This window comes from Zerene cesonia, chromosome 1 (genome assembly GCF_012273895.1).
Source record: "Zerene cesonia ecotype Mississippi chromosome 1, Zerene_cesonia_1.1, whole genome shotgun sequence".
Classification (NCBI taxonomy): Eukaryota; Metazoa; Arthropoda; class Insecta; order Lepidoptera; family Pieridae; genus Zerene; species Zerene cesonia.
The window spans coordinates 6,028,934-6,042,383 of NC_052102.1; the positions used below are offsets into that span (position 1 = coordinate 6,028,934).

At 29.4% G+C, this 13,450-nt stretch overlaps 3 protein-coding genes across 5 annotated transcripts in view; 2 read left to right on the top strand and 1 right to left on the bottom strand.

Moving 5' to 3' along the window:
• LOC119829005 (COP9 signalosome complex subunit 9) overlaps positions 1 to 1,028 on the top strand; it is a 17,235-nt gene extending 16,207 nt beyond the window's left edge. The window contains exons 3-4 of the mRNA XM_038351356.1: positions 329 to 401; positions 832 to 1,028. Of these exons, the coding sequence (XP_038207284.1) occupies positions 329 to 401; positions 832 to 869 (111 nt within the window). The 3' untranslated portion in view covers positions 870 to 1,028. The remainder of the gene's footprint in view (positions 1 to 328; positions 402 to 831) is intronic.
• Positions 1,029 to 3,374: 2,346 nt separating this feature from the next.
• On the bottom strand, positions 3,375 to 10,829 carry LOC119828983 (transcription factor Dp-1). Of its 3 annotated transcripts, none has more exons than XM_038351337.1 (11): positions 10,423 to 10,829; positions 10,098 to 10,219; positions 9,700 to 9,748; positions 9,535 to 9,620; positions 9,232 to 9,410; positions 8,475 to 8,643; positions 7,098 to 7,295; positions 6,333 to 6,481; positions 5,563 to 5,645; positions 5,344 to 5,427; positions 3,375 to 3,932 (listed from the first exon to the last, which is right to left on the bottom strand). In XM_038351337.1, the coding sequence occupies exons 1-11, from the start codon at positions 10,469 to 10,471 to the stop codon at positions 3,772 to 3,774; spliced, it is 1,329 nt and encodes a 442-aa protein (XP_038207265.1). In that variant the 5' UTR covers positions 10,472 to 10,829; the 3' UTR covers positions 3,375 to 3,771. The 3 variants fall into 3 exon arrangements, with proteins under 3 accessions (XP_038207265.1, XP_038207259.1, XP_038207272.1); XM_038351331.1 differs by having other exon boundaries at positions 7,098 to 7,310; XM_038351344.1 differs by lacking the exon at positions 10,098 to 10,219 and having other exon boundaries at positions 7,098 to 7,310.
• Positions 10,830 to 11,479: 650 nt separating this feature from the next.
• On the top strand, positions 11,480 to 13,223 carry LOC119828663 (EGF domain-specific O-linked N-acetylglucosamine transferase-like). The gene is made up of 5 exons (XM_038350902.1): positions 11,480 to 11,967; positions 12,158 to 12,248; positions 12,364 to 12,464; positions 12,640 to 12,816; positions 12,892 to 13,223. The coding sequence occupies exons 1-5, from the start codon at positions 11,655 to 11,657 to the stop codon at positions 13,221 to 13,223; spliced, it is 1,014 nt and encodes a 337-aa protein (XP_038206830.1). The 5' UTR covers positions 11,480 to 11,654.
• The last annotated feature ends 227 nt before the right edge of the window (positions 13,224 to 13,450 follow it).

Sequence of the window (13,450 nt, forward strand, 5' to 3'; positions counted from 1 at the left end):
CCCCGCGGTTTCACCCGCGTAAGTCCGTATCCCGTAGGAATATCGGGATAAGAAGTTGCCTATATGTTATTCCAGTTGCCCAGCTATCTACCTACCAAATTTCATTGCGATCGGCTCCATAGTTTTGAGTGAAAGAGTAACCATTACACACATCCTTACAAACTTTCGCATTTATAATATTAGTAGAATAGTAGGATTCTAATAATATACAAAGAGGATTTTTTTGAGCACTCTCTTCTACTCAAACAGTACCTATTGAAAAATAACATTGCAATCTACTCAAATTCCTGTAATTGTAAATGTATATTTACTTGATTGATATTTTTAGGCTGGTGGGCCTTCCAACCTTTTAATGGATTTAGCTGCTAATGAAAAAGCGGTACATGGAGACTTTTTTAATGGTACAGTATTATCAAATTTGTAGTAAGTAAATTATTATTCAAAATTTTAGTCAGCCACACTAATATTTTAAATCTTTTTTTTTATTCATTTTTCATAATTTAGTTATGCTCAGTGACCAAAAATTCTCATTAATTGTGGTCAAAATAAAAGATTTCCGTCACAAAATGACTATTATGGCTCTAATGGAAATGCTAATGATGCATTATGGCAATAAATAGGCCATAACACATTCTGAACTTTAATTAGTTTACCTTGTGATGGACATGATTTTATTACCTAATGAATTTTAAATTGTCAAAGTAAAGGCTTTAAGTTCCTTATTAAGTGTAAGTATAACCTACCTATAGATAGTAGGTAGATTAAAAGTCATTACCAATGTTTAATTATTATGAGAATTACACACAATTTGACATTTTTTTCTATTTTCAGATTTTGAAGATTTGTTTGATGATGATGATTTAAAATAACAATAGTAAAAACCTTTATTTTACATCAGCTATTAATTTAAACAGCAGAAGTTAAGACATTTCAACTTAGTTTTATTACAGATTGTTGTTGAAAATCTTGCTTCTTGTGTTCAATTTTAAAATAAATTAAGAATATGGATTATTAAAACTTTTGTCCAATGTGGTAAATTTCATTTTATATCCTTTAAGTTTCATACATATATAATTATAAAAAATAACATATATATCTATTACATAGCATTGGAAATCAATTAATGAAATTTTGCACTTAGCTTAGTGTTAGTGGTATCATGGGACACAAAAATAATAGTACATAAAATATTTAAAATTTTAACCAAATGTTTCAGGGCAAGAGTTAAACAACACAAATATTTAATTATTTTATTTATACTTTTTAACATGAAATTCTATTCTATAAATGATAGATATGCTGAAAATGTTTTGTCATCTGATCTTGTACATTGTAACAACTAGTGCATTCAGTCAATACCCCAAAAATATCATAAAAATACTGTGCCTCAATAAGTGTTTGTCCTACATTTCATTTGAGATCAAGTTTATCCAAAATGTTATTATATTTGCTATTGTGAACATAAAAAATGAACAAGAACAAATCTACAAATGAAACAGTCAACAACAATTCATATAATTTCATAAAGAATGACTTGAGCATTTAGAGTTCAAAATAATAAGGTATAAGGTATCTTAAAATTATTAATTAAAACTAGAAAAATCCCACATCATTATTATTATGGAGGGTAAAAATGATAAAACTTGCATTATTTTCATAATGCATTTTGGCATAATACATTATACAACCAATGCATATAAACAAATATGGATTTGTTTCAACATCAGTGTAAATTTACTACTTTGCTGTTTCTTATTCTTTTATAACATTTATACAATTTTACACATAAAACAGGTACCTTTATTTCAATAATAAAAGTTAAAACTACACTATATCCCCTCATTAGGATATAAAGGTGCTTATTTTATAAAAAATTTGAGTTCTGCATCAAATAACTGACAATAATTTCATGGTCTATCTAAACATTGAGAAAAATACAAGTATTTGAATTTTATACTAATTTAGTTTTTAATTTATTGCCAACATACGATAAATCAACCCTTGTAGTCAATCAATGTAAATCATCCATTACGAAATCAATATTCCCAAATTCTTGTAGACGGCGAGTCTTAATATCTTATTGTGTGTTGAGAGACATAATTGGAAGTGTAATATACAACATAATATCTCCGTGGTAGTAGATGTAAATTCAAGTGTTCAACTTAATTTATTGAAACAGAGATGAAAATAAAAAAATACAATCTACATGAACATGTGCTTGACCCGTTCGAAAAACTACGCAAACAAACGTAAATTTATTGTTATTACATAATATAAACAATTTCTTTTCTCCCATCACTTTTAAAATTAATTCTTCAAAAGTAAGTTCAAATTCTATATATATTACACAACAAATTTGGTTTCGGTTTTTTTTGTCATCGTTGGCAATAAAGCTGATGACCTAATAAGTTAGTTAGGTAAGCTCTTATCACCGCCCATAAACATTCGCAGAGGCGTAAGGTCGATTGCTGAACTTTCGCCTCTACAAACGGATTAACAACAATAAAATGGAAAGATTGGTAAGCAAAAGGATATTTGGCCGGCTACGGCAGAATATAAAAGATGAACAAATATTATAAACTAAAATATAGGTATCGTAATAAGAAATAAAAAATAACATACTACTTTTTTATATCGAGTTGAATTGAGCAACCGCACCAGCCTTTAGACCTATTCGGTTTTTACTACGAGATCAAAGACGGTGTACTACTATATGCTTCTTTATACTGCGCATTGGCTGTACTGTCAGACTGGGTAACTGTCTTTCATTATAACATTGCCTCGCAACTATAGAATCGAATTAGTATTACAAGTACCTATAAATATATATCTATAAATCGTTTAGCTTTTGTTTTTTGAATAAGCTTCTGTACAGTACAGTAACTGTAACAGTTGTTAATCTTAGATACAGCTAATCCTATAATTTAATTTGGATAGGGTCTGAACTTTTCATTAGAACAAGTGTGTAAAGACAGTTGTTTCTAAGTTTGCTGTGTTATATGAGAAGTCGCAAGTTGAGAGGTAATTTTGCATTATATTAGCATTTGGTAATAATGCACTGCTGCAAGAAATAAATAATTTTTCTAAAAAAGTAATTTCATATATATCAGGTTAGTTTTTGCGGGCAATCTCAGCGCGACTTCTTGGATTTAGTGTTGCCAATAATTTATTTTTAAACTTGGGTAGATAAAATTTAATAAGGAAACCAATAAGGCATATGCACGCATCGAGCCGGGGGGAGTGAAAGGTGAAGGGAAAGTGTTAAGTTACAACACCACTACAGAGAATCGGCGTGAAGTAGTATCGAGCGAACCACTAGATCAGCAGCTGTTGGAATAACTAAGTATTGATGTGATGATTTTGTTTAGTTTTCGAAAAAAAAAATCATTGTATATAAATAAATTTGATTTTATCTTTCCGAAACACATTCCCATTTATTGTCTGAGTTAGACTCTCAATTATCAATTAAGATATCAATTTTATGCAGTTGTAGCTAATCATGCAGACACATATTATATAAATCTAGTCAAACATTTGGACTTGGATAACATAACAAATATAATATATAATTTTTATTGCTTTTCTGACTGTTTATTATTATTATTAAGACAAATAAATATTATTATCAAAATGATAAATTCCACACCTATATTATGTTAAAATACAACATGAAATTTAACTGTTATATAATTCTGCACTTTACGCGCCTTCTGATTCAAAATTATATATTGTTGAACTGAATCCCATACCAAATATAACAACAGTACTTCGTTAAACATCAACATCACTACTGTCCTCACTGTATTCATTTGCATCAGCTTCCTGATCATCATCAACATCTGCTTCACCTAATGTTTCATCGTCCACTCCTTCTTCTAAATATTCCTCATCCAGAATATCTGAAAGATTATTGCTGAGACCCCTTGCCATCTCTGAAAAATTTATAAATACTAAATTACTAAAATTAATTGCTGTTTGGAAACGGACATTATTAAGACAACTTCTTATAGAGAAGTATCATTTATTGGAAAAGGCACTGTCCCTTCTAATTTTTGACACAACATGCTGTAACACTTTGTAAGAATTTGATCTAAAAGTACAAAAAGTATAGATATAGTATAGAGTTAGTTATAAAAAGAATTACTTATAATAAGAATTACTGAGTAGTTCAATATATGCTTGTTTTATGGTATAGGCTAGCAACGAGCAGACGCGTCGCCTGGTGTAAGACGAACCACGCCGCTCATAAGCACCAACTTCGCAAGGAAGTGACTGCATTGCTGTCCTCAAATAAGAATTGGGGGTTTAAGTATCAAAATACGGAAAAAATGCCTTGCTTTATAATCGGCTTTTCAGGTGCACGTAAGTCCTTCTCTTAATTTGTTTTACACATGTAAACATTCTCCTTGAATCACTCTATCTTTTAAATAAAACTCCATCAAAATCCGTTGTGTAGTTTTAAAGATACACACATACCTTCATATAAGAGAAGATGAGGGAAGCTACTTTATACTATGTAGTGATAATAGGGTCAATCAATAATTTTGAACAAGTGTAATTGGAAAAATATCCTAATTTTGTTTTTCTATAACTGCAAAACGTTAAAAAACTTAAATCTAATAAATTTTCATAAATATTATATATATAAAAAGAACATTGTTTAAAAATTTAAAAGTTTATTTTAAATATATTTAAAACTTTATTGATAATTATTTCCAATAACCCTCCTTTAAGTTTACCCCAAGTGACTATGTATCTGTGCATAATGGTGATGAGGCAAAGTTGCGCTATAATAATTGTACTCAATGGGCTAACAACATGCAGTGGGTGAATGACATTTTCCACCAAATTTATGGATCACTTCTTTACCTTTACTTTACTTCTACTTTACTAGAAGAACGAATCAAATTATTATGGGGTCTTTTTATCACTATGGGGTTTTTTACCATACAGTTTTAATATCTTGTATGGGTTATTCATTTTTAGAATATATCCTTGCTTAATATTTAAACAGGTATTCATAATATAATAATTAACAACCTCAATAAAATAGTATACAAAAGAGAGAAAAGTGTAGCACCGGCGAAGCAAGGCCCGTTAATTGCTGATTCTTCTAGATAAAACGACATTTGTAGTTTAATAAAAATGTCTATTTATGATCACTCAAGTCAAGTTGAAAAGATTTATATCCTATTGCTCTAATTCTTTTTTCAACAATTAAATAATTGTTTCAGTTATTATTTTGTGCGAAAAAAATATATAGAAATAATATTTCATTTGAGATGTCATTAAATAAATATTAAACAATAGGTATACTGTTTATGCCAATAACAATTTACTTACGTTCTACATAACATTCTAACGATTTTGGAACCATACTTTTCGCTTTTTCTATATCTTCTTCTGAACATTCTCCTTTATCTAAACCTGGAAGAAAATCATCACAATTTTTTTATTTATTTAAATGGTGTGTTTATGTAATGATCTTAAACTGATTTCCAATTTCCAAGATATTACAGTAAAATGTTTCATGGATAAATATGGTATATTAATTAAACATACCAAATAAGAGACCCATCCTTTTTAATATATCTATATCGTCATGAATCTGGAACCTCTTATTAAAATTAAACATATATTCTGTCCTGAAATAAAAAATATTTTTTTTTAATCAAACCGAAAAAAGGGTAAATTATATTGGCTTTGCTGGATCAGTTTGAATAATAGATTGTTTGAAAAATAGCTGATTATCAATATAATATTACATATTAATCTTTATTTCTTTAGGTCACAGTGAAAAAAATTCAAGCACAGTCATAAGTCACATAAATTGCATATCAAATGTATTCTTATAGATATTTACGTAAGTGAGTTTGTACTACTTATTTATTGTTCATATACCTACTATTTATTTATGGAAATCCTACTACAAGGTTAGATATTAAATAAAGAATGTACTTAATAAAAAGTAGCATTTCAGTAAAATCGCTACTAATATTATAAATGCCACTACCACATACCACTGAACCAATTTTTTAATTTGGTATGATAGGTAGAACTGAACTTGGGAAAGGACATAGGATAATTTTTACCGTGAAAAAAATGGTAGGAGTTGAAATAGGGAGATGAAAGCGATATAACCAAATTCCACGCGGGCGAAACGGCAGACGGAAAGCTAGTAAAATATAAAATCTCTATCAGTCAGAGTGATCACAGTTAAAACTATTCATCCTGGACATCAATGGGTAGTATATCCAGTTGATAAGTTTCGTTTCTAGTTATTACTTTTACTTTAAGTAAATTTAAAATATGTTATTAATCTATATACTTACTTATCATTAGAGATACTACAATCAATAAGCGCCTTATCACTTGTATTTACAACAATAAATGGTAAATGTATTGCTGATGATGGTGACGGTTTTATGCCTTTATTTTCTGCTTCTTTATTCCTTTCTATTAAACCTTTAAATGATATATGCTGAAAAAATATACATGCTCTCATAAATAGATATACAACACATTACACAAAAATTATTATTCAGACAAGCAATTAATTCTTGATAAAAATCTTTTTGCCCCCAAGCAAAAATATGGACCTTATAAATTTCATGTCTGAAGGGGATGATATGATTTTTTGTATTTTTAAATAATAAAGATTTGTTTTTGAGTTAGACATATTTCAGATATAAGAACAGGTGTAAACAAGACTTAGTTTTATAGCATACTAGCTTCCCGCCCGCGGCTTTGCCCGCATAGTGGCAGGAACGCTTTCCTGACATGTTCTTGTTCCCATGGGATTTCCAGGATAAAAACTTACCTATTTCCGTCTCCTGGTTCTAAGCTACCTCTCACAAGAAAAATATTTTCAGCAAAATCGGTTAATCTGTTCTTAAGTTATAAATAGTTTTACTAACACTACTTTCTTATATATATATATATATAGATAATGAGACCTCAGTAAATGTTATAAGAATGTTTTTTTTTATTTTATGTTTAATTTCAGAAGTATTAAGTTAGTGAACCTCTTCCTAAAGTATTTATTTTATATAAATTTTTGAAAATTTTATACAGATCATATGAAAAGTATATCTTACCTGCAATATAAGTTCTTGTAACTGTTGTGTTTTCTTTTGAATTTGTTCCAATTTTGTTTGCTTTTCCTTTTCAAGAGCTGTACATTCTTGTATTGAATTAGTTGGTAGACCCAGCCACCTTATTTCCTTTTTATCTTTTGAAATTATATTCATTGCCATCAAAACATTTAATGCATCATAAACTCTTCGTCGAATATTCTTTTGGTCATATTGCTGAAATGTTAAGTTTCTCTGTATTACATTAAAACACAACATTTTCCCTTAAGAGGCTTTCAGCTTAGGTTAAATTTGTGATGTGAAAAAGATGGAATTATCAAGTATTTATCTTCATTTTCTTACCAAATTATTTCTGCTATGCATGAATTAATAAAAAGAACAAATAAATTAAAAATCCAAATTGAAGGAACACATGTTGTAAGTAAATATGTAACAAAATGGGGTGTCATTGGATAGGTCTTTAAAAATGAAATAGAAATATCTAAATAGCTTGTTTCCTCAAGTAAATTTTTAACGCTTAATTTTATGCATCTAAAGTGTGTAAATGTTATGCTTCCTCTTTTTCGAAAATTCATGAAGTACAAAATTTTGTAGTCCATAAATGTGAAACTGCGGGTGGAAAGCTAGTAATAAATGAAATAAACATGGTGAGAACATAATAATTATTGTATCTTACACAAATTAATTATCAGAGCATATCAGTTATAATTTGCAGTATTGAATGGTTTTACCTAAATTAGAATTATTTAAACCATGTAATATATGTTATTGTAACATTGTAACATAAGATTATTGGTGTAGTGAAACAAAGCTTAGCTGCAACAAAGCCAAGCTACATATTTGGACTAATTATTGGTAAGTAAAAGAAATAATAATTGTTTTGGGATAGGTATAATTTATATTACACAAGAATTAAAAACGATATCATATAATCTAATATATAAAATTCTCGTGTCACAGTTTTCGTTGCCATACTCCTCCGAAACGGCTTGACCGATTTTGATGTAATTTTTTTTGCTTATCCGGTATCTATGAGAATCGGCCAACATCTATTTTTCATCTCCCTAAATGATAAGAGTAAGGCAGAACAGCGTTTGCCGGGTGCAGCTAGTCTAATATATAAAATTCTCGTGTCACAGTTTTCGTTGCCAAACTCCTCCGAAACGGCTGGACCGATTCTTATGAAATTTTGTGTGCGTATTGGGTATGTGTGAGAATCGGCCAACATCTATTTTTCATACCCCTAAAGGATAAGAGTAAGGCAGAACAGCGTTTGCCGGGTGCAGCTAGTATTTTATAAATGCTTTAATATCCTGTCCATGAAACAACAATAGATATTGAAAGATTATTGATATAAAGGTAAATTAAAATATGACTCACTTGGCTATCAGATGATCCATGTATTCCAGTGGCAAATTCCAGGACAAGTTCATCAGCAACTTCATTGTATGAGGTAAAACCTTTATTCCTGACTTTTTCACAAACTTTCATGGAGAAGTGCCTTAATCCTTTGCCAACTTTGTCTGCATGCTTACGCCTTTTTGTTGTGCTTTAATTGTCAAAAGAAACATTTAATTAAGATTATTAACTTAATCAATGACCATTTGACTATTTTTATAATGAAACAGGTTCTATCACCATACTAGTTATCTTTGTATATGTACACAACTTTGGGATAAATTCAACTGTTCTTTATATAGGTCAATTTGCATTAGATAATTTAAAAAATTACTAGACTAGATATTGACGATGTTTAACCCTATTAATAGCATTAATCATAAGCATCTATAGCCTAATACTGCGAAAGAAACAAATTTTATTTTCAAAAAATTCTGAATTCTTATCAAAGTTGCTGAAATAATATCAATTAAGCTATGCCCACTATTTGTTTACCATGTGCTGAACATGTCAGATCATCAGATTATAGTATTGATGCACATCAAATAATTTTCATTACAAATTTATTATAATCACCATATGGGACTTCTCAGTTTGGTTCAAGCTGGACTTTGCCTAGCTGAGTAGCTAGTACTGAATAACATCTTAAAACAAAAAAGATTTGTGGCACAAAAAGCAGCCAAATGAAAATATTTACATAAGTCAGAACAACAGACACTTAACATGGTATAATACTCACTATTCTGTTGGGGCATCATTATCTGAATCATGTCGCCTTCTGGATGCATGAGACATAGTTAAAGGTTCACTTTGTTTGATATCTGTTGTTTTCACTATCAATTCACTTTTACGTACAATTGGGACTAATTTAGGTACAAATTCTAAATTTACTTCAGTAAAAGGTTTTTGTACTTTTATCTGAAAATTGATAATTATTAAGAAAAATTCATAATTATAGAAGGATATATTGAAAATGTAATTAACTATCCCCTTGTAAACACCTCTGTTCAAAATTTATTTAAAGCATTAGAAAATTACACACCAATGGCTTTTTCAAGTTCAAGTCAGGATCAACAGATGTAACAACTTCTTGTAATGAAGAAATAGTATGAGATTCTTCTACTTTTTCTGAAAGAAATCAACTTTTGAAATTTCTACATACACTGCTTGTAGTTCATATTGTGACATAATTTATAAGCTAACATACCTGATGTACATTTAATGCCACTAAGTTTAATAGGTTGAAGGGCTTGAGGCTGTAAAAGATAGGGCCAAATTTACAGCATTGTAAAAATAAAATGTATACTTGAACTTCCACATCTATATATTGCCAATAATAATAAAGAACAAAAACATCTGGCAGTTAGTTTGGAATAGTAAATATTGTACAATAAAATGATGAATTATGGATACCCTAATGAATCATATGGAATTCCTACCTATAAGCATAACAACACATGAAACTAAAGATGTACTACTTAAGCTCAATACAAATCAAAAAAAGAAAGTAATGGAACATATGTTAATTATGTAAATTATTTCATTTAATTTCTCCTTGTATTCCTACTGATTGAGAATTTCTATATATTAAGATCAGGAACTTGCCTTAATGTTTCCTTCTACTGGTTGAGCTAACTTGTAAATTTTCACAGGGGTTTGTTTGATTTTTATTTCGGTAAGAGGTTGATTGATAGAGTTTTGCACTACCTTAACCATTTGAGGCTTTCCTAAAAGTTTTAATAATTTAATCCTATGTTGAATGTGTTAAAGGCAAATTGTTTTAAAGGCAGGAAAAGTATTCTCAATTATAGAGCAAGATTTAAACTGGTTCCTGGTTGTAACAATATTATATTTTTTAACCTAGCAGTAAACATCATTTAATAAGACTTGGGCAATTACATTGAGAAATTTGGCGGCATCATGTACTAACCATTAGCGTCATGTATTACAAAATTGACTACACTACTTTTCTGTGACATTTTCGAAGTACTCCATGCAATAAGGTATCCATTTACGTATATATGATGATAATTATGTGTAAAACACTCAAATAAACTACAACAAATTAACTTGCATGGTCAAAATGGCGACAATTTGGGATATTTCGAAGGTCAGAAAATGATGTAGGCAACGTTCTACTGCAAATAAAAAACACCTAGCCCCTAAGATTTTGCCACTTATCACAAAACAAAGTCACAATATATGTTTAATTTGAATGTTTTATGAAAAGTTTAAACAATCACTGTGGACAACATTGATGACAAAGTGGCGCCGGTCTTAAAATTTACCAGCTGATTGGATGACGCTGTTCACGTGTACCCAAAACCAGAAAGCCCCGCCGGATTTATTTCCGGAAAAGGCGCGAAACTTACAGTGACATCTGTCGAAGAACAAAGGCAAAATTCATAGACAATAAACGTCTACCTATTTGTTTTTTATTCGACCGTTAAAGTAAAAAACTCTTTAACTGTTACCTTAAAATTAACATATTCATATATTTTTTATTTACTTTTAGTATATATAATTTAAATATACCTATAACGCTTTGATGAAAAGAAAGAATTGAGACAATATCAATTTCAACAATTTTTTTTTATGTTTTAAATAAATAAATTGACTCGTCAATCGCACCAAACATTCAATTGAATTTTAATTTGTATTACCTGTATTTTCAATTTGTCTCAATCCAATGATCAAGTTTTTTATCGCGAAGAATTTTTTTTCAAAAATTCTAATCAAGAATCTGATCAAACATATAGATATACAGATTATGCATTTATATACTGGTACATAAAATGCTTTTTTCTAGATGGGCCCTACAAACTCGAAGCTAGACTTCTACTAAAATCCCCTACACATCAATCAAATATAATACCTCTGAGAAACGCACGCCAAAAATGTAACATTTCCATGTACTATCTGTGTACGGGACTTCTTTCATTGCACCAACTCTAGACTATTTACTTTTTCATTAATAACCAGTAACCACAGAGTGCTTTTATATAAATTTTATAACCTTGAAGTTTAAAATTTTTTTATAATATAAATGCAAATATTAAGATTACATATTATGTTTCGAAAAGTATTTTAGATAAATTTCAAGTCTCTAGTGATATTAGTGATTTCGTAGATATTATAAGATTTAAATTAAGTAAAGTGAACATGATTACAAAATTGTTTACGTTATTTCTGTTCTGGGTTAATGTTTTTTCGATAAATATTAAAGATTTAAATCTTCCTCCTGAACATTTCGTATATTTATTCAATTCTTTTCCTGATATTGCCGAATCTTGTTCGAAGGATAGAAATTGCCCATACAAATCATTTTTAGATAGGAAAGCTTGTTGGGGCTATGAAACAGATTGTAATCCAAAAAATTCATATCATGTACGGCCTCGTTGTCCTGGTGATCATAGAGGCTGGGTTAAATCAAAACAAGCTCAATATGAAACTTTCTACACTCAAGCTGATTTTGGTAAGATTTTTATGACTACTTACTATTTTATTTAAATGGTAAAAGTTTCTGTTCCTTCTTAGATGATATTACGTCGGGTTTTTAGATTTGTGCGCCGTTGGCAATTATATTTATATAAGCAACATCAAATTGGTTTACTTTTTATTCATTTTAAAATTATAAGAATTTATAATCTAAATTTTTCTATTAGGTTATGTAAAAGAGCAAATAGATGAACTAATGGTAATGTGTGAAGCCTCTATTCCTGATGACAGTTCTCTGGAGTGCTCTAAATATTTAAGGTATGAAAATATCTGCTTTACTAGCTTATTAATCACTCTAGTTTTACACAAAGCTTGTATTAAAAGATAATAACTTATTATTAAATGAAAATCAAACAGTATTTTTCTTTTTTAGATTCTGTAGAGGTCGGAATCTCTTGCTCAACTTTACGGGCCTTCTTGGACGTGGAAACAATTTAAGATATAAAATGGATATTCTTGGACCTGGTCAGATTGGTATGTAACATAATGCCTAAGACTTCTATAAAATGACCAATGTGAATGAAAAACTTAAAGTTAATCATATTGCACTATAAAATCAATTATTTAATATATAAGAAATACTTTTGATATACCAATAACAATTGGTACTAAACTAAGAATAAACTCTAAAGTTTTTTTTTCATTATAGGTGGACATTGCAATTTTTATTCTGATCGGTTAATGAAAGAAGCTGAGCATATGAGTGCATTACAGTCCTGGGCACCTGAATTTGTAAATTTTATAAAAACACCAGAAAGACCCATAAAAGATGGCAAATGTGACATTGTCATAGAAAAACCAACATACATCATGAAATTAGATGCAAGTAAGTTAATAAAATTTGCTCTGTAAATATTTTATACTTGTTATGTGAGATCAAAATGGTTTTCTTTAATTTCAGCTGTGAATATGTATCACCATTTCTGTGATTTCTTTAACTTATATGCTTCATTGCATGTCAATTCAACCCACCCAACAACATTTTCAAAGGACAATCACATACTTATTTGGGAAACCTTCACTTACGAATCTGCATTCAAAGATGCTTTTAAAGCTTTTACTGTTAATCCCATTTGGGACTTAAAAAGTTTTAGAGGAAAAGTTGCATGTTTTAAAAATGTTGTGTTTCCACTTTTACCACGCATGATATTTGGACTTTACTATAATACACCTGTGGTAAGTTTTCAACATAGCTGTTTGCTGCAAACCGCAGCTGAATTATTCATAAAGTAACTTAAAATAATGTTGTAGATTACTTTAATAGATACATTTTCAACACTTCTTGTCTAAAAAGTTTGGATTTACTTTATTTTATTTTGAAGACATTTATGTCAATTAAATCTGCACTCATTAACTAATAATTTCAATGTATTGTTGTTACCATGGTATTTGACATGGACATTCAAGTTTAAAGGCCGGCAAAGCACTTGTAAAACCTCTAGTGTTGCAAGTGTTTATGG